Raw genomic sequence first — 20,355 nt, forward strand, 5'->3', positions numbered from 1 at the left:
AGCAATTACAAGACAAGACTTTAAAAAGCTGAAGTGAAATTACACAAAGCAAGGTAGAGGCCCATTTTGCCATACATTTTGTGAACACAGCATTGCTACCCTGGGTGAAGGCGCCAATTAGGACAGTAAAAACAGTAATTCAGTGTTTAAACCTGCATTTCTTTCAAGATAGAAATGATTCTATTTGTACTGCGGTATTGTTCCTATGCCCCCACTGCCGAATGTTCTTCTGAGAATATAAAAACCTGCCTTTTTCTCATCTACAGATAAAAAAAAAAAAAAAAAGAATGAGGCGAAGAGATTTAGCAACTTACCCTAAATCCATGTGAGCATTCCACACAAAAGTCATGGAAACATACCTCCTGAGTTCTTGCCCAGGATTTTAACTTCAAAATTAACCTCCTTTAATACAGTAAGTTATCATCATGATAGTTCTGACAACTGGCAAAGGAGGTAGAAAAGATTAGCAATTTTTCAAAACAGCTTACTGCCAAAGATTATAAAAATTTATGTCCTTATGTCTCAAGTGAACAAGAGAACCATACAAAAGCATAAGTATCTGTAATAGATGCCACCTCTTTCTATCTGTGTTTGGATTACTTCTGGTTAAGAGGTAGCTGCAAGATACTAACTGATAGGTTGCTATGATACAAAATCAGTTATAAGTCATCATTTTGCTATCTAAAAAGCAACATTGCACTTGGAAACTTCAACATCCACCTCAGCAAGACAGGGACATTACCGCTTGCAATTTTCTTCTTCCTTGATTTTAGTCTCTCCTACCAGTATAACAGAAGAGAGAAAAAAAAGAAGAAAAAAGGAAGTCTCTTGCTATCATCTGTGAAAAATCCTGGCCTTCCTTTCACAGTCCTGAAAGGTGAAATGGAGGGCTCCAGGCAACATAAGACAAAACGAGAGGAAAGGAAAGCATTTCTTTCTTAGTGGCTTCCTCAGGCAGCCCTGTAGCACCTTCAGTCCCACTTCCAGTCTCCCACATTTTCAAGAGCTAGGCAAGCCACCACCTATGGAACAGACCTGTGAAAATACTAATTAAACTCCATCAAAATCCACTCCTAATCAAACTAACGCATATCACTTCCAAAAAAAACCCCAAAAAAATTAATAGCCCAGCTGGGGCAGGGGGCATGCAGGAGTAGGGGTACAAACAAAACAAAAGACACACTCCTGGAAAGATCTCTCCAGTTAATCTCCAGAAACCAAGAACAGTGAAAAGCCAGCTTCTAGTCTCACCATTCAAGAAAGCAATGCTATTGCAACCATACTAGCAAAAAAACCCAAACCAAACAACCCACAACAAAACACCAAAACAAAAAAACAAACCCCAAAACAAAAAAAGAAATACACACCACCCCACCACCACCCCCCCAAAAAAAACCCCAAACTATTTTGTTGATAAGCTGGGAAGGAAGAGAGGAAGTAAATACCCAATAAACTATTAAAGCAGAACAAATCTGAGTTACCTGAAGACCGTTTAGGTTTGCTGATGATGAATCTGTCAGTAAGCCTGGCAAAGCCTAGCTCTACTTATCAGGTAAGAGTTTTAACATCCTGATTCTTCACCCCATCATTACTGATTCTACCCAGGTTTTGCCATTATTTTTCCCCAGATAGCATCAGCAGGATGAAAGCTGGGCCCAAAATTAAACAATAAAATGCAACAAGCTTCAGGGGAGGAAAAAAGAAATGTAGAGCGCGGTTAAGTGCAATGCCACTATTTGTTTTGTCTCAGTATCTGAATGACAGCACTAATATTCTTAACATAGCTTATACATACTAACAAAGATTCGGAAAAAATCCCCTGAATCCCATCCACTAGCTGGGCAACACAGCCACTGTTGTCATCAGTTTCCACAAGACCTGAACAAGAGCAAACAAAAAAAATATTTTCCATGTAACAGTCAAAAAACCCATGTGTTGGAGTACTTCCAATTTAAAAGAAATTTACGACTACCTTATAAATAAACATTGTAAGATGGTGAGGAAACCAGACTTACAGTAAGGTCACAGCTTTGGGAAAGGCAAAACCTTTATTTTTTCTTAAGTGATTACTGCTCTGTAGCAGCACCATCCAGGCCTTGCTGCAAGATGCCAAGGAATAGTAATACCAAATAAAAAAAGCTTAACATGTGAGAGAATGTGGCAAATCAGATTTTAGCCTGAAGCGCCGAGGAGTTTTTCATATACAATTCTGAAGACAGCATAAATCTGCTTACTGTATGTGCCTGATTTAACTACTGTGACCTGCTCATGAAAAGAAGCTGGCTGCACTGAGAGAAAAATTAAACCTCCAGCAGTATGAAATTGTACTATTTCAGCATTTGTTTCTTTTTTCTGTAATGAAACTTAAGAATTACCATGCTTATCTGATTTTTTTGGCTACTTTAAACAACGCAGTCTTTCACAGATCTAACTGTAGCTCTGTCTAGAGTTTCAACACTTTCGTTTCATCTGCAAACATACAGAGTAGTACTTAAGTTTATATTGATGTTGCACATTTGTGTAAAACTCAGCTGAAAATATAGCACAGCTATTTTGACAGAATTTCATTATCAATTAGAGAAGCACATCTCCAGTAGGTAGCTTGGAAAAATCTGCACAAAGTAAGCACTGAGGGCACATCTGAAAATCAAATAAAGCTAAACTAAGAAATCATAAAACAGACAAATAAGATACTTTTTAATCTCTGCTTGAGCGGGTACTACTCTTACTGCTGCATACAGCTTTTGAAGGAGACCTTTAACATCACAGGCTGATTAGCATAATGAAAGAAGATTGCTCTCACTGAGAATAAATGTGCGGGGAAAGGGGAAAGGGGAAAGGGGAAAGGGGAAAGGGGAAAGGGGAAAGGGGAAAGGGGAAAGGGGAAAGGGGAAAGGGGAAAGGGGAAAGGGGAAAGGGGAAAGGGGAAAGGGGAAAGGGGAAAGGGGAAAGGGGAAAGGGGAAAGGGGAAAGGGGAAAGGGGAAAGGGGAAAGGGGAAAGGCTACAGTTTATAACTTTTTATTTAGATTACTAAATCATCTTCCTTTGGTCACCCAAATTCTCTCCTGTACAGCACAGAGAGCAGTTCCTCCTTCATGAGTTCTTGCATCACCTTTATCTGTCAAAGATCCAGCTTCGTAAGACTGTGGGGATCAGGGATACATAGAAACTGATCCCTCTCCAGACACTGTTCAAATCTAAATGATAGATACTACTTTATACTGAAATAAATCTTTGCAGGTGAAACTACTTACCATTTCCCACATGGCTTGTCCCCAGCTGTTCTTTTGTTTTCTCTCTTTTATGGAAAAGGTTTTACTTCTATTATAAATAAAAAGGTGGGTTGCCTAAGTAACTGCCATTTACATGTAATGACTAAACAGTAAAATGAATTTATATAGAAAAAGCAAACAGAAACTGCTCTGACAACCTCCAGTCATCTGCTGTCTACTTCAATCATAAGCCTCAGATACAACTAGCTACAGTGCAATACAAGAATATTCTTAGGCATAGTAACAGCTTTCTATTATCCTACTGAGTAAAACAAAAATTACAATTATGGTGGATAAATAGAACAGCATAATATGTTTGGCCTAGAAAAAGAGTTAATAGGAAAATATCCAAAAGTTATCAAACTTAAAAAGCCTTTTTAAAGCATATCAAAAGCAGAAGTTCTATGGACCCAACAGAAGATCAAATTTCAGGACGAGCAAACATGGAAGATAATAAGCAACAAGCACTAAAGCAAGAAGATTGAATGGGTTTTTGTTTTTGCATTTGTACTCATTCCAAGGAAGCTCATCACATCAGTTCCCGTATCAGAACAATCCCTCTTCACAGGCATTTGAAACAAGTTCCCTGACATGAAGTACCAGTAGTAGAGGTCAGGAAACAGAGGCAAAACAAGCACTAGAGGGCTGGCAGGACATACAGCGCTTAGGATTTTTAAGGAAGCAAAAAGGTGAGATGTCCAGCCTACTGACTGTACTGTGCAAGTTTACCCTTAAAACTGCCTCAAGTTCAGAGATTTAAAAATGTGGTTAATGCGAGGCCAACACTCTAGCCAGCAAGGTATGCACAGGACACCTCATGTCTGTGCTGGCCAAGTTGCTAAAAACTCTTGACAGAACAGAGGTAGTGAAACCAAAGATAAATACGATGTGTTGGGGGAGAACCATAGTTTTTGCAGAGAAAAGTTGCATCTTGCAAATCTATAACTGATTTTTTGTTAAGGAGACAATAAACAAGCAGACTATCGGAAGTCCATTGTTGTAGTCTGTGGATTTGCACTTGACAAGATCTCACATGACAGTCTCTTAAAAAAATCCTTAGCTGGCAAGGGACACAAATGAAGATGTTCATGATCGTTCCAGAGAGTTTCTTGGAAAATACCAAACAGTGGCCAGGAATAAACAGACATGTTTCCACAGTCGAGAGAGGACGCTAGAGGAATCCTGATGGGATCTCTGCTTGGGCTTGTGCCATTTGATTCATATATAAGGATTTTACAAGTCTGGAATAAAGATAGCTGAAGGAAGCTAGAATATAGGTCTACAAAATCATGATGGATATGAAGGCGGCAATTAGGGAATTACTATTTACTGTCTCTTCCAGCACAAGAAGCTATTTCAGTACAAGAACACAAGGACAACAAATCAAACCAACAAGAAAAAGGATATCCCCTTTTCCACAGAACTCCTCACTACAGGATGTTGTAGGCACTAAAAGTTCAGATGGCTCCAAAAGATAACTGAACAAAAAAGATCAGGCTCCTCCAGGAGGTACTCAGCTTAAAAGCATTATTGTGGGCTTGGGAGGTGCTGGGTTGTAGAAGGCCAGAGAGTAGCAATACTTCTGCAAATCTCTCTCCTATGTGCTTATGCTTTTCTTCAGATATCTGCTTTCAGCCACTGCTGGAGAAAGCCTGCTAGAGCAGATGGTCCTTCAGCTTGATCCAGCATAGACATTATCATGTCAACTTCCTTCACCAGCTATAGTTCACAATGATGCTCCTGAGTGACAAGGCATCTCTAAAAGCACTTAGGTGTCCAAGAGACACAGAGAGAGCAGCCTACTGCATCCTTAAAATATTAACCTTGGGACAGCAGGCCAAGCCAACATCAAGCACTGTTGTCAAAGCATACATAAGTTACCACTATCAGAGATATTTCTAAAGAAACAAACTACAATATTAGCTAAGCACAGCTTCTACTAGTATAAATATTGAACACTATATTTCATATGACTGTACACATACCCTGACATCCAGCAAGGTCCACTTAAGTCACATTTTCTGATAAGGACCAAAGACAAAACATCAACACAAAGATTAAGGCCTGAATGCTAAAAATAGTTGGTCTGAAACAACTTCTCACCTACCTTCTCCATTTTATCTTCTATTAATTGCGTCTTAGTTCCTGAGCTTATCTGTCTAAAACCAATGCAAGTTACAGAAGATATGGCTATAAAGACTAAATATACCACATAATCTGGTCTTAATAAATTCACTCATATCTAAGAGGCCTGTGTTTAAACTGTTCTTAAAAACCTCCCATGACAGAGGTCCTGCATTCTGTCTCAGCAACCTAAATGACTAAGACAGTAAAGACATGACATAAAATCTTCCCTAATTTTCATATTGTCTCCCTTACTGCATTTCATCTTTTTCAAAAGGGTAAATTAGACCCTAAAATGTAAGTCTCATAGCAGGAAATTGTTGTCCTAGGTATGGACGAAATTTAAAGCATCCTTTATTGCTTTCATACTTAGATTGCAGGACATTGGTTTTGCTTGTTCACTAAAATCTGAGGGATTTTTTCAGTCATTTAACTAGTGATTTAACACATTTAAATGCTTTCAGGAAAGGCAGTTACAAAAATCAAGATTACTTGTCATTGTATTCACTCTGAAATCTAAGCCACACTCAGTCAACTATTTTCATTTTCTATTACAGTAATTCAAGGCAGAAATACTAAACTAACCTGCAGGAAAAAAGTCTGGGCCAGAATACTGCTATAATATTTCAAGTAAATCCCTACAATATAGTATCTGTCATACGTTCTTCCTTAACAGGAATGTAGTCAATGTTAATGTGACTTAATGAAGAATTCTGACAACATTATCATATTTCTGAATTGAAATGACTTGATTACACTCTCCTTGCAGCTATTATTTACATCTTAATAAAGGACTATCATTACAGTTCTTTAATGGCTCAAAAGCAATCAAATAACAGTGAAAAACATAACCTGAGAGCAAAAAATATTTCATCCAGCTATGTAAATTTGACAAGTGTGCATAACATGCACAAACAGCACATAAAAGATAAGCACATGAAACAAAATTGATAGAACAAATTCTTTATGCTCAGAATGGGGCGGGGGGGGGGAAGGAGCACACAGAATTTTAATAAAATTGCAGTTAACTTTGGGTTCACTTTTACAATTAAAAAAAATAACAAAATCCCCAGCCTGTACCTCTCCACCCTCAGTTTCTATCACACGTCCAAAAGTCTCAGTTTTGACTACAAGTCTGTAGGAACCTTGCTCCAGGTTTTATTAATGCCTAAAGTGTTACCCTTTTTCATAACAAAGCAATAGAATCCATAAAAATATCTGGGTAGGTATTTCAAGCATTCAGCAAATTCAAGAATTTTGTTTGGTTTATTATCTGAACAACTGGAATATGTAATCTACTAACTTTGATCTCTATCAAGCACTGATCAGGCAAGAAAAATTCTGTACTTATTATCTCAAAATATTGCTTGTTTTCCAACAGTGCAACTGGAGTAGACTAAACAAGTACTACTTCTTTCCAGCTGATGCAGTTGGACTCAGCAATCTAAACTGTCACAAAAATATCTTCTAAGAATTTTACACCACTCATTTAACACAGCCCTTCTTTGTATAAAGCCATTTTACTTCAACACAATTAACTTACCATAACAACACATCTCATTCATGATTTCTCAAGACAAGGTCAGCCTTCTGAAGAAGCTGAGAAAGACACTTCACAGAAACACTGTAACTGAGGTCAGCCTGGTACCTATTAGATGACTTCTGATCGAATATAGATTGTCCTCACCTGGCTTCCCCTGTCTTCCCACTGCAGGGTAGTACTGGCAGATCATCCTGGATCTGCCAGTACAGCTACACACATAGTTACTCCCTTGCTGAAACCTGCCAAATCAGGGTAAACTAGATTACAATGACCGTTGGCAGTAACTGCAGACAGGCAGGTGAGGGCAAGGATGCAGAGGTACCCTCACCTAATTCCAGTTAGATTTTCCACATGGTTCTTGACCTGCTGGCAAAAGATTGAGGAAAAAAACAACAATGGGGATGGAGAGGGCAGGAAACATGACTGATTTCTTTCCTTCTTCCTTCTGTTCCTTTGGTACTTCCAGTGAGAGTTCTGTGATACCAGTCTAATTTCTCACTCACCTAAGGCCAGTTGTGAAAATGAGAACAAATTATTCCAGTCAACAATATTAAAGTAGTGAATTAAAATATGGTTCCCCTCTTCAAAAACCTCTCTTTCTGTCAAATTTGAAAGGAGTGAGGATAGAAGAGCCCAAACAGTTTGACAGAACAGCCTTACACTACAGAAACGTGAGAAGAGGTCCCCAGAGGAGCAGAGGAATTATATTCATGGATATCCCTCTTCATTCCATTTCCCTTATTTCTAAGGTAGATGGCTTTACATTATAAAGCACAGTGGCCATTAGTTAAAGGGACTCTATAACCCTATATCCTTAAAGGCATGAGGATGATAAAGCATTCAGAATAGGCAGCTTCAAGACAGAATTTTGTGACTATGAAGAAACACTAAATACGTATTTTAAACCTTCAGTCATCACAGAAGCAAAGACTAGTTCACTTTCTTCAGTTAGCTTGATATAAAATGCTGCTGCAGCCAATATATTAGTATCATTAAACAGGAGCATTTATCTATAATGCAAACAGCAAATCCAGTTTTAATCCAAGATTCTTCACAAGCACACAAAAATTAAAGATTATCAAAAGTCCTCCTAACAGTATTAAATAAAACATGTTCCCAGAGTTACTATGAACAGACAAAAATTGTTTCCCAAAAACACCATCCTATTAGCTTTAAACTACATAAAGAAAATTTAACAACATTTCATCCTCATCAGCTACTCACAAATCAAATCTTCAGTCTTATCTGCATACAGCCAGCTGGTTTTTAAAATTCTGCTGTAATTGAGGGGAAAAATAATTAAGCAATATTATTAGTCATCTTACCATTGTTCCCTGGTGGTTGTAATGCATCTCCTGTCAAGCTACACCATCCGACTGGGAAAATATCTCGAGAATCACATCTGCACCAATAGTCAAATGCTCCTCTCCAGCCATCAAATGTAACAAAAACTTCGTCTCCTTTAACATCTCCAATGGTTGCTGGGCAAATCAAGTATGGGTTCTTTCTATCTATAGCTTCAAGTTTCATTCCAACTTTAAAGCAGTTTGGCACAGGTTTTGGTGGTTCCTACAAAAGTAAGAGTGGTGGAATATTTGTATTTCTATGGCCTCTTAAAAAGAAAAAAAAAAGGAAAACCTGTATTTTTCTTCAACATCCTTACTTCTTATATTCACTACACTCAGAAACCTAATAGGAGACATTCAATGGAACTTACTCATATTTCAAATTTGCTTTTGCTCTTCTGTATTACAAAAATCCAGATTCTGTTCCCACAAACACAGCTGGGATAATTAGCAAAATTCTCCATGACAGAAAGACCCTGCTAAAAGTATTTACATAAGCAGAAGGTTGCACCCAATACATTATGTCTGGGCAGCAAGACAGCAAAGACACTAAAATGAAATTATTACATGCTAATAAAGAGGAGGCGGCTTGCAGGGAACGGATATTTCTGGGGACTGGTAACTGTCTGGTAAAAGCTTCACCTCCCAATTAATCCATGAAAAATTCATTAGCATTGGACATTATTTATAGGCCTCTGTTAACCCAGTCGGCCTTAGACCAATTCCAAGTGGACAAAAGAAAAACAAAACTCAAGTCAACGTGACCAGCATAAGTGTACCCCCACAGCGGGAGTTGTGACCCGATGGAACCTGAATTACCACCTCAGCCTCAGGAATCTCATTATCCAAAAGCCGTCTCAGACGTGCTGGTAGGCTAGCACAGGGAAGCGTGGTTCAGCACGCCTCAGAAAATATAGATGATCTTGTACTAAAAAATTATATAATTATATAAAGTTAACACACAAGCAATGTGATTGCAGGTCTGGACCTAAATGATTTGCTGACATACCTGTCAATGTCACTCTCAGTATCAAAAATTAAGTCATTCAATGCAACAGCAGGGTTTTACCACCTCGACCAAAAATTGAATCAACAAGTCATTTCAAAGTTACTGTTGTTTTTATACAATTTTTCATGTTTCACAGTAACTTACTCAAGAGTCACATTTAAAACACTAAACAGCTTTTTCTACTATTGTCAACCACTTTCTCACTATATTTTAAATTACGAGTATGCACCCAATGAAGAAGTTTAACAAAACCTTTCCAAGCACTGCTGCATTCCAATGGCTCATACTCCCCATTTTTTAATTTTTTTTTTTTTTTACACCTGTGCACACTCACATGAATATGGTGCTGTTAAGAAATGATACGCATTGATTTTAAACAAATGAGACAAAAAAAGAGCTAACAGAAATTTGCCAAATAACACACCATACTTTAAGTCTCAACTGAGGAAAAGAGATGCCCATCCCAATGGACTAAAAGCAGATTGCTTCCTGTCTAGCTTTGTCGCGTGCCAATCCACTTCAAAGTAATTTTAAATAATAGTCTCGCCTTCCTGTGCTGCAGATGACAAGGTAATATCTTGGCATCCTCATTAAAAAAAATGTAACCATGGACCAGTTGATATAAAGTTGTTTACTAGCCGTCCCTTTCTTCTTACCTTCTTAAAGAATGCTGCGGGTGCCATTTCAGCTCCATTGAGAGTTTTTAAGAGAAACATTGGCCAAGACGACGCATTCATCTGGAACCCTGAGTAACACACAAGCAAACAGCCCTACTTTCAGTTTGCAAAATAAAATAGGAGGAGAAGGATATGAAGTCTGTTTTACTAAAGACTCATTCCCTCTGTTTTGGACTTGCCAAAATAAAAGTAACCAAGAAGGAACAAACAGGGTCGCTGTCAGTGCAAAAAGCCGTGCAATGCATTTCCATTCTGAGTGACTTGCCTGGAGAATCAGTCATCATAATTCGTGATATTAAAGATATTTGTGATATTAAAGATAAACATTTAGGACTTAATGAATGCAAGTTGTAGTACAGTAAGGTGGTCCCACACAGTCCCTGGTCCAGTAGAACTTTGCTGCCACAAGCACCTAGCTTACTTTTCAGGTCTGCTTTTTGCTCTCATTCTAAAACATCCTCTGCTCCAGCTTCTCTCATTTATTGAGGAGATACCTTCTTTATTTTCGAGACTCTTGTAATTCTTTCAACAGACCACAGACAAAAAAAAGAACAATTGGTTTCTTCTCTCTCCACCGCCATTAAAATAAATAAATAAATAAATAGCCTTAAAAACCAAAGAACACGTAACAGGGAAGAATAAAAATACAATTATTTCAATAAATGCATGTATCAGATTGGAAAACATAAACGAGAAGATGTTTCTACTTATTCTTCATTAACAAGTGAATAAAAAGCACAAACAATAACCAAATTTATTTAGATGAACAACCTTATTCAAGCAGAACAAAGGTTTGGCTGATAACATTCTCATTACAGATAATCTTTCCTCAGAATCAACTACTTCCCAGTTAAAAAATAAAACAAAACCAAAAAAAATCCTTTTTCTTTTCGTGCTTTCCCAATGGATCTTTCAAAGTAATAAGTAAGATAACAGACATAGTGGACATTTTTTCTGTGTCTTTAGCAGTTACAGGTCTGGCACAGTTCTACAGAAAACCAGACATAATAAAGCAAACTGGAAATTTTTCTACAAATCAAATAGTACCAGAATATGCCGGGAACTGATGAGTTCCCTCATAACTGAGCCTTGACAATTCTCTTAAAAAAAAAAAAAAAAAACGTAGCTAGAAAGGTAGAACATATCTGCAATTCTTGATCAGTTAAAGCATTAAGTAATCTAAAATTGGATTATATGCCATAATGATTCTTTAACTAGTAGCTTTAAGCTACCTTCAGCTGAATAAACAGTTTTCAAGTTGGAACTACCTATGCAACATCTAAATGAATACAAACCTCATATTTGATAAATGGTGTCATAATTTGAGGATTTGAGGATAATCTGACCTATTATCAGTCCTGGTTTGATACCAGAGTCTTTATACAACCTAAACACGTGTGGTTACTGAAACACAGTATTTCTAAGCAGTTAGCCCAGAAAAGACATATATGCAAGACAGAGGAATGATAACTAAACAACAGTTTCAATTAACTTCTTTTGCCGTTTATGTCATCCTGGTAAAAACAGAGAAAATGTTATCTTCAATGTAATTTGGTGAAAACGTTAAGCTCTCGGCAACAAAAAAGCTCACCTATGAAAAACAAAGGCTGGAACAGGAACCCTTTGCTACATTAATCACTTTCTCAAAACCCTTATGTAACATGCATAATTAAACCTACGTAAAAATCAGGTAGGAGGGACTATTTTAGCTAGTTGTTATTATGCTAGAAGCAGAACATTAGAACATCTAGAAGGTTCCCTGAGATACAGAAAAAAAAAAATTAGTTGCTTAAATGTCTAACAGGAGGTAATTATACACCCAATTAGCTCCCAGCTTTGCCCAGGAACAGGATGCTGTAAAACTGCCAAAATAGCTTTTTCAAAAATTTATCTAGGTATGCCAGAATGTTTGATTGCTGGAATTTAGCCTATCTCTAGAAAATCTAGAGCAGGAGGGACAAAATAATGGCACTCACATTCTTTTCTGAATAACCAGCAATTGTTCAGAGGGCAGGTAAACTTACATGCCTGGGTGCAGGGATACAGCTGCTTGTTAGGTGCTGCACTACAAGCAGCCTGCCTGAATAGGAGTAAGAAATAGTATCCAAAGAGAAGGGATCAACCTTTCTACTGACCATCATGGAAAGTTCCTCTTCTTAACAGATCAACTGCCCCCATTACAGACAACCAGAGTTGTTTTATTCATCAGACTGGTTTAGAAACACATTTATAAAAGCACTATACTCCTGAACCGAAGCCATATATTTAACAGCGTACATATGCATAGCTGAAGCAATAAGTATAATCGCCTCTCTTACAACCCTCTTTCATACTGGTATCACTGCCTTCATTCTACAGGGTTATACCAAGAACTTCAGAGACATTAAACTGAGTAACCTCTCTCTCTCAAAAAATTATAATCTTTTCCCCCAGGTGCCAAGAATTTCCAGTGCTTTCATTCAAAACCTCCATATATCCACAGGAAAGAAGGAAAAAAGCCCTTCTGGGCTCAAACTGTATCTACCTATACCAAATAATATTTTTCTAGACTGGCACCCTGGTTACATTGCTTTTCTTGCGTTTCTAAAGTAGCACAACAGTGCAAAAATCTACCCTTATAGTCTACATGAAGTGTCTTAATGGTTATGTCAACTGCTCCTGTGTCTGTTTGCCTCTCTACACGCGAACAGAAGAACTGAAAGTTGTAAACAAATTCGGATAACAAGTTTTTTGAGAGGCTATTAAAAAAAAGCATACCTCTCTTCTAAGTGTACTAAACCTCTGATGAGGTATCTGTAAGAGCTACTGATGACAACAAACCAGAAGTAGGTTCATAACCATAAAATGGGAAACCAGTAGTAACCAATTTCTGATTACAGTTCATTTCTTATTATATTTTATTACTAATAATCTTATTATTTATTATTTATTATATTAAGAATTTTATTTCTTGCATCTTCTAAAAATTACAGATGATAACACGGTAACGGGAGAGTGTGGTGCTGTTGTACGTTTTGGTGGGATTAATATAAATTTTGGTTATTATTTTTTCTCCTTTTAAAAAGCAGAATTATTTTCAGAACAATGTGGAAAATGTGTTTCTTTAAAGATTTCCACACCTAGAAGTTTAAGCTATAACAAATATGGTACAAGAATGCAGATCTAAATATACAGGTTAATCACAGTAAAGAATTGTGATATCACACTTTATTACCACCTAGTAGTTAGTCAAAGTTACCTCTGACTATTCCTCATATAGCAAGGACTTCCTTCATACAGTTCCCCATTTGATAAACATAAACTTCCTCAGTAAGACTAAGCCCAAGAACTATTTCTCAGCTGGGGGAGACACATAATGTTGTCACCCTTACTGCTCATGGAAGGCAAAAGAAATTCTGCATACTGTTTCTAAGCATAGGTAAGCTACACCTTGCTCACCAGCATTTGTTGTGCTCACAAACTAATCAGGACAAACTGATCAGACGCCCCCCAACACGTTGATTTGAGGAGATGAGAATCACCGTGCAGTATAAACTTGCAGTTTGCTAAAGCTCTGGCGTGCTATTTTTCCCGCCTCCGCGCAGAATGTTGCAATGCCACCGCTAGCTCATCGTACGCTGCCTTTCCCAGACCACAACCAATTTGCTCAGCGCCCGAGAAAACACGGGCTGCCCTGAGCTGATGCACCTCCCGCAGCCCTGCTGAGCCTTTCACCGGTCGCTTAGCAGCCAGCGCCTTCTGCTGGGCTGCTCCGACTTACTGAAGAGGGAAAAGGCAAGTCAGCTTTCCCCAGTCCTAACGGAGGTCTGCTACACGGACCACGCACAGCATCAAGCAAGAAAGCACTGTATCCATACACACTCTTAAGACAGGGTGTGTATGAGGGAGCGTTTACAGAACGGGCACATGACAGTGTGTGTCTCATAATTAAGAAAGGTGTCAGACACTCACGTTTTATCACAGAATTACAGAATGATTTGGGTTGGAACAGACCTTAAAAAGATCTAGTTCGAACCCCCCTGCCATGGGCAGGGACACCTTCCACTAGACCAGGTTGCTCCAAAGCCCCACCCAACCTGACCTTGAACACTTCCAGGGATGGGGCATCCACAACTTCCTTGGGCAACCTGTTCCAGTGCCTCACCACCCTCAGAGTGAAAAACTTCTTTATAGCTAATCTAAATCTACCCTCTTCAGTTTAAAGCCATTACCCCTTGTCCTATCACTACATGCCCTTATAAGAAGTCTCTCTCCAGTTTTCTTGTAGGCACCCTCCAGGTGCTGGAAGGCTGCTGTAAGGCCTGCCCACAGCCTTCTCTTCTCCAGGCTGAACAACCCCGACTCTTTTCAGCCTGTCTTCATAGGAGAGGTGCTCCAGCCCTCTGATAATTTTTGTGGCCCTCCTCTGGACGAGCTCCAACAAGTCTGTCTTTCCTGTGCTGAGGACCCCAAAGCTGGACACAGAACTCGAGGTGGGGTCTCATCAGAGCAGAGCAGAGGGGCAGAATCATGTCCCTCAACCTGCTGGCCACACTTCTTTTGATGCAGTCCAGGATATGGCTGGCTTTCTGGGCTGCAAGTGCACATTGCCTGGTCATGTTGAGCTTCTCATCAACCAACAGCCCCAAGTCCTTCTCCTCAGGGCTGCTCTCAATCCATTCTCTGCCCAGCCTGTATTTGTGCTTGGGATTGCCCTGACCCATGTGCAGGACCTTGCACTTCACCTTGCTGAACTTCGTGAGGTTTTTATGGGCCCACCTCTCAAGCTTGCCAAGGTCCCTCTGGATGGCATCCCTTCCCTCCAGCATGTCAACCACACCACACAGCTTGGTGTCATCAGCAAACTCACTGAGGGTGCGCTCAATCCCACCATCCATGTCACTGACAAAGGTATTAAACAGCACCAGTCCTAATACTGACCCTTATATTATCCCCTTGATATTAAGGGACTACTAAAAAAAAACAAAAACAAACCAGAACTCAATCTAATTATTCTGCTCATTCTTATGTCAAAAGAATCAAAAAAAGAAGAAAAAGCCACAATTCATTTAGCCTGAATTAATTTGCTTACCTCTTTTTCAATTAAATAGTGGTTTGGTGAAACATTAGTACCATTTATTTTGCCAAGAAAAAAGGGAAAATTGACTTCATGAAAGCAGTACTCCACACACAGTAGTTCAGAAGCTTTGTTTCTTACCAAGTGGAGGCTGGAGCATGCCCCCTTTCTTTTCGCAGGTCCCGATGGGTTGTATATCCGAGGAATCCACAAGCCTCCAAAAATCATTTTTGTTGTCACTTCCATCCAGCCGCAACCTTAGCCTGGCACCAGTGATTCCAATTACTGTAGCTATACAAACTGAGGTAACATTGCGAGGATCATGGGCTTCCAGTTTCATGCCAACTTTGAAATCGTTTGTAGGTGGAACTCTAGACTACAATAAAAGGTAAAAAAGCCTTTTTCTTATTGTTATTAGCATTGCTAAATTTACCAGCCAGTTCAATATACAGCTTTCAAACATCCAAACATAACATGTAAATGGTAAATATAAAGAAGCCTTTGAACTTTGAGGGTTTAGAAGCAAGTCAGAAAAGGCTAACCTACCAACAGCTACCATTTCAGTTACTTGATGCATAAGCGTGACTGATACCTAAAAAGATAAGCATGCTAAGAAGGGTAACAAGGGAAACCTGATAAAGATACAAACATAAAGGTGGGGGAGCTGTGATTAATTCTTGAAGTGAATGCAAAACAAGGACATCGGGAAACATGACATTCAACTATAAAACCCCAAACAAACCCACAATTAAAAAACAAAAAAACTAAAACCCACACCCAAAAAAATTATTAGCTTTCAATTCAAAAGAAATAGTTATTCTCATTAGAGTAATACCTTGGAAATTTAAACAAAATTTGGTCCTTACTACACGCTAGGCACTACAAAAGCTCAAGGCAAGAAACAAGAAAGTTTCTGCTTCAAAAATAAGGCTTACAATACAAAGAAAGAAGACAGAAAAAGAAGTGTTAATTGCATTTTACAGAAAGAAAAGCCCTGAAGTCACATAAAACTTCCGTGCCAAGACAAAAATTGCAGCTTCTGCGTATTCATAGAGAACTGATTATATTCATACACATAGAATGAATTGCCAATTTAATTAGCACAGGGAAAAGAAGAGTGATGAATGCAGCTCGGTCTTTGAGCAGAACTTTTTGTCACAAGCTAAAGATGAACATAAGAGAAGGACAATATTTTTTACTTGTGTACCAACACACTACTGGCAGAAGTTCACTGGACTGTAGTCTGATTACTTGCCTACTGTAGTACTGCAGGCAATAACATCATCTGATGATGTTCAAAACTTTGTATTAACGCTAACTGGGATTGAATGCCTCTTGCTGTTCTCTTTAGATGTCTCCTCATTTCCAGCCTAAATTTATTAATGGAAATTTTTGCCAACACTATCATTTAACTGCAGATCTTTTTGCTCCTTTGTAAATGACAAGAAAATCTACACTATATTTACAGAGGGCAACCCAACCCTTTTTCAGTTCTCTTTCAACAAGTTAAATAAGCCAAGCACTGAATTTTCTCTTAGGAGACGATGACTATTCTCCTATCGCCGTGGAAGCCCTTTTCTGCAACTCTTACAGTACAACGCTGCTCTTGAACGCAGATGCCAAGAACTGTCAGCAGCCTTCCCCATGACATTTAAAACCATTATCTATCTCATACAGACTAACACAATCTGAATCCTAATATGGGAGGCAGGTAAAAAAAAAAAACCAAAACCATGGGTATTAATGCTCACAAGATTCAAATGTCCCTTCTCCTGCCTGCCTGACCAGGTCAGGTGGGGATCCCATAGTAAGCAGATAAGGGTGCACTTACCTGTCTGGGTACACAGGAAAAGGCTGAAGAAATCTGCTACTGTAACAACTGTTAGTGATATTCTGACGCCATCACACTTAGTATTTTAAAATACACCTTGCTCCACTTGCCATGGTGTGCAGGTGCGCTATTTACAACACACCCTAGACCACTAGACCACTAGCAGGAGCCCGAGCCCAAAAAACAGAGAGGCAAGCAATATTCAGTGAACACTGAGTACAGCATCTGCCAATGCTGCATTTAGACAGCAGGCTGTCTGAAAGGGGAGTCTGAGCATATTAAATTTAAAGGGCAATTCAATTTTGGGATATTGCTTGTCAAGCTGTTACTTTCTACGGCCATGAAAGGCAACTAAAATTAAGAAATTGGGGGGTGAGTTTGTTTGCAGAAAAGGTGAGTTTGTTTAAATACCAACAACGCAAGGCATTCTACTAAAAAGGTAACGCTTCCATGCAAGTCTGCCCTTATAGCAAAATAACAAAACCTGCTCAGTAACAGCCTTGTTTTAAGCTCTGTTCAAATCACAAGCAACTGAGTGTTTCTTAATTTAAAATTTTCAATTTCTTGAAAAAAAGTTTCAGGTTGAGAGAAAGGAATGGGGAATGCATAGAAATCTTAAGTAGTAATTAAAAACAACTTAGAGCAACAGATAACATACCTCCTAAATTAAGACAAATACTTTAATCAATTTCCATTAGCTGTCTGTGCCTGTATCTTAATTTACGGTAGAGGCTTTAATTTATTGCTCCCCAGGTCATTTTTAATTACTACAAAATTTTAACTCTGTAGAATTCCCACAGGTCACGAGTTCTGGATATAATTGTCAAATTAAGTTTCTCTCTGTTATTTGTTTTGTGGCTGGCCACAGCAGTGTATTTCTTTGCATGACAGAGTGTGATAATAACACGTACAATTCATGTGTAACCTAATAAAACTCAAATTAGTTCTACACAACGCTCAAGCACTTTAGTTTCTAAAATCTGCAAACATGTAGTGAGAGGAGCTAGCTCTGCACTAATTAGCATTGCATATCACCTTCTACTTGGAGGTCAACTCTTAGAAAAACTGAAAGTCTGCATATGTGAATTGTTTTGAAATTTGCTAAGCACAGAAATTAAGTCTCTTCTTTCCAACCCACATACTCCTTAAGCAATTGAGGTCACTTGGATTTATCTCAGTCAATGCATGTATCTTAAGCATCTGTATTTAAGGTGTTACTTGGTTGTTCAGTCTGGATCTCTTGAGCATTAGTGGGGAAGAGGAAGATGCATGAAAGGCACAAGGAAAGGCTTCTGAGCAGCTTTCTGCAGCAGCTACATCTCTTGCGAGTGTACGCTATGGTCATGGTGGTATACGGTCTGTGAGTATGGCATTAACCTCAGAATGATCCAGGGATATGCTACCGCCCTCTGCCTCTACCCAAGCAGAGTTTGAGGTCTCTGTCTTGAGCTGGTATCCACTGTGAAAAACACATACTGTAGAATTAATTTCTGAAGCTCCAGAGCTATGGACACTGCTATTCTTAGCCACCTCTCACTGAAAGCAGCATGTGAGGGGCTCTTTGCTCTCTATCCTCACCTGCGAGGAGCAAGCTGAGATTCAAGATGTAGTACATGGAAATGCCACCACCTGCATTTCTCGCTCCTTATTCTCCATTCCTGCAATTACTTCAGATTCACTGAGTGACTATGCCTCTCTTCCTCAGACTATTCCGTTCGCGTTGCTTTTCGTTTGGTCCCCACTGGAGGCCAGCATTATCTCCAGTACCATCAGACTACCAACAAACCCTAGAAGATACCTTTCTGATCATGCCCAATCCATTAAACTAGACATGCACCACTTGTCACACCTATTACAGTTCTATTAACCTGAACTATCCAAATCCTTCAGCATCTATCTTCCTAACAGAGTGAACGCATACAGACCAAAACTCATCCTATTTAAGTTTATGCAGCTAAGATACTCCTCAACTCCTCAACTCCTCAAATAAGAGCCCCAGCTCCCTCTACAGAGAGGAAGATGCCTACAGAGGTCTACTCAGGCTCCAGAGGGCTGAATAACTGGAAGTCATTAGCTCACACAAGACGGCAGATTTAAACTGCATCTGCAAATACATACCAAACCATTTGGGGCAGGGAATCAAACTTGTAGGGCACAATGTAAAATAAAATAGTACATTATTTATATAGTATGCTTCATTATAAATCCAGTATTTCCTTTGTATTTCCCAATTTTTTTTAAACTTCAATATCTGTTGCTCCTTAGTAAAAAAGCACTCTGCTCAGAAAGAGACAAAATTAAACATACTTGAGAGATCCAGAAAAGAAGTGGTGAAAAAACTCCACTACACACATCTTGTAACTAGCCAGAATTGAAAGGACTCTTTCAGAAATGGGGCAGAAGAAAAGCTCCTCTGACAACTAGCCAAATTTTAATTCTCACTGAAACCATGGTACCTCTAAGATTACTGAAAAAAAAGTAGAAAGTATTTTTGAACTCTGAGACTGTTTTCATTAACTAGTCTTCTTTTAAAGGAAAACGAAGCCCAAAGCTACAACTTTAATGAAACCCTCACAGCTTGGCTCGAGGCAGAAACCAAGAATGAAAAACTTCAGTAGCTAGCATCTGCCAAAACTGTAAGCTACTGATAACTAAAGATCAAAAGAAGTCAAATGGGAAGTCTGCAAGCAGTCCAAACATAAAAGTTGCTCTAGGATCACCCTGTAACATGCATACATACACACACTGACAAAATAGTATCTGGCATACCTGTCTGAAACAGTGTAGAGGGGCAGCTACTGATTCAGTCTCTTTCAGATAATCATCCCAATTAAACTGTTCTGGAAGACATAAGAGAAAAAAAAAGACCATACAGACAGTTTTTAAAAGGAACTTAAATTAAAAGGGAGGTTGGGGAAAGAAAGGGACAGAAAAACCTATCTATCTTGTAGAATACATCACACACATATCCCCAAGAACAGGATTACTCTCAAATGGAAACTCCACCTCTGAAAAACATACAACCCTTGGAGGAGCTTTAAGAGTACCATTAATTCATAGGGGTGACCACACAATAGGCAAAATCAATATAAGCATTCCCCAATTTTGGGTTTTTTTTGTGGGCCACATACAAAAATACAAGTCAGGATATCTAGGTTCAATTCTCTGCATAAGGACCTCCCAAGCATCCTTGGACAGATCACATTAGCCTTTCTGTATCTTAGTTCCCCTAACAGCAGAGGACCAATAAGATAACCTCATCGGAGTACTGAGATAATACATGTAGAAAAACACAGACATGTAGATTCTGTTGAAATAAATGTTGACAATACTATCCCCAGTCCACTAGAAAGCAAAAGGATTAGCACAGCCTTCCAACTGCATCTTTGTCTCTTTTCATCTGAAGTCTGATAAAGGTTTCTCTGTGTAGAGTAAACATTACGTCAATGTTCAGCAACAGAATCATGGTATTTTTCCAGTGTTAACATTGGCACTG

The 20,355-nt window shown here is 38.8% G+C and overlaps 1 protein-coding gene across 9 annotated transcripts in view; it reads right to left on the bottom strand.

Annotated features, from left to right (window-relative positions):
* Positions 1–20,355, bottom strand: part of SCML2 (Scm polycomb group protein like 2) — a 73,595-nt gene that overhangs the window by 27,266 nt on the left and 25,974 nt on the right. For 7 of the 9 annotated variants that reach the window (XM_075096365.1, XM_075096357.1, XM_075096322.1 and 4 more), the window contains 4 exons: positions 19,629–19,699; positions 15,170–15,404; positions 9,952–10,040; positions 8,266–8,509 (listed from right to left, as the gene is read on the bottom strand). In XM_075096365.1, the coding sequence (XP_074952466.1) occupies positions 8,266–8,509; positions 9,952–10,040; positions 15,170–15,404; positions 19,629–19,699 (639 nt within the window). The remainder of the gene's footprint in view (positions 1–8,265; positions 8,510–9,951; positions 10,041–15,169; positions 15,405–19,628; positions 19,700–20,355) is intronic. The other 2 variants (XM_075096383.1, XM_075096373.1) reach the window with 2 other exon arrangements.

Source organism: Phalacrocorax aristotelis, chromosome 1 (genome assembly GCF_949628215.1).
Source record: "Phalacrocorax aristotelis chromosome 1, bGulAri2.1, whole genome shotgun sequence".
In the NCBI taxonomy this organism is placed as follows: domain Eukaryota; kingdom Metazoa; phylum Chordata; class Aves; order Suliformes; family Phalacrocoracidae; genus Phalacrocorax; species Phalacrocorax aristotelis.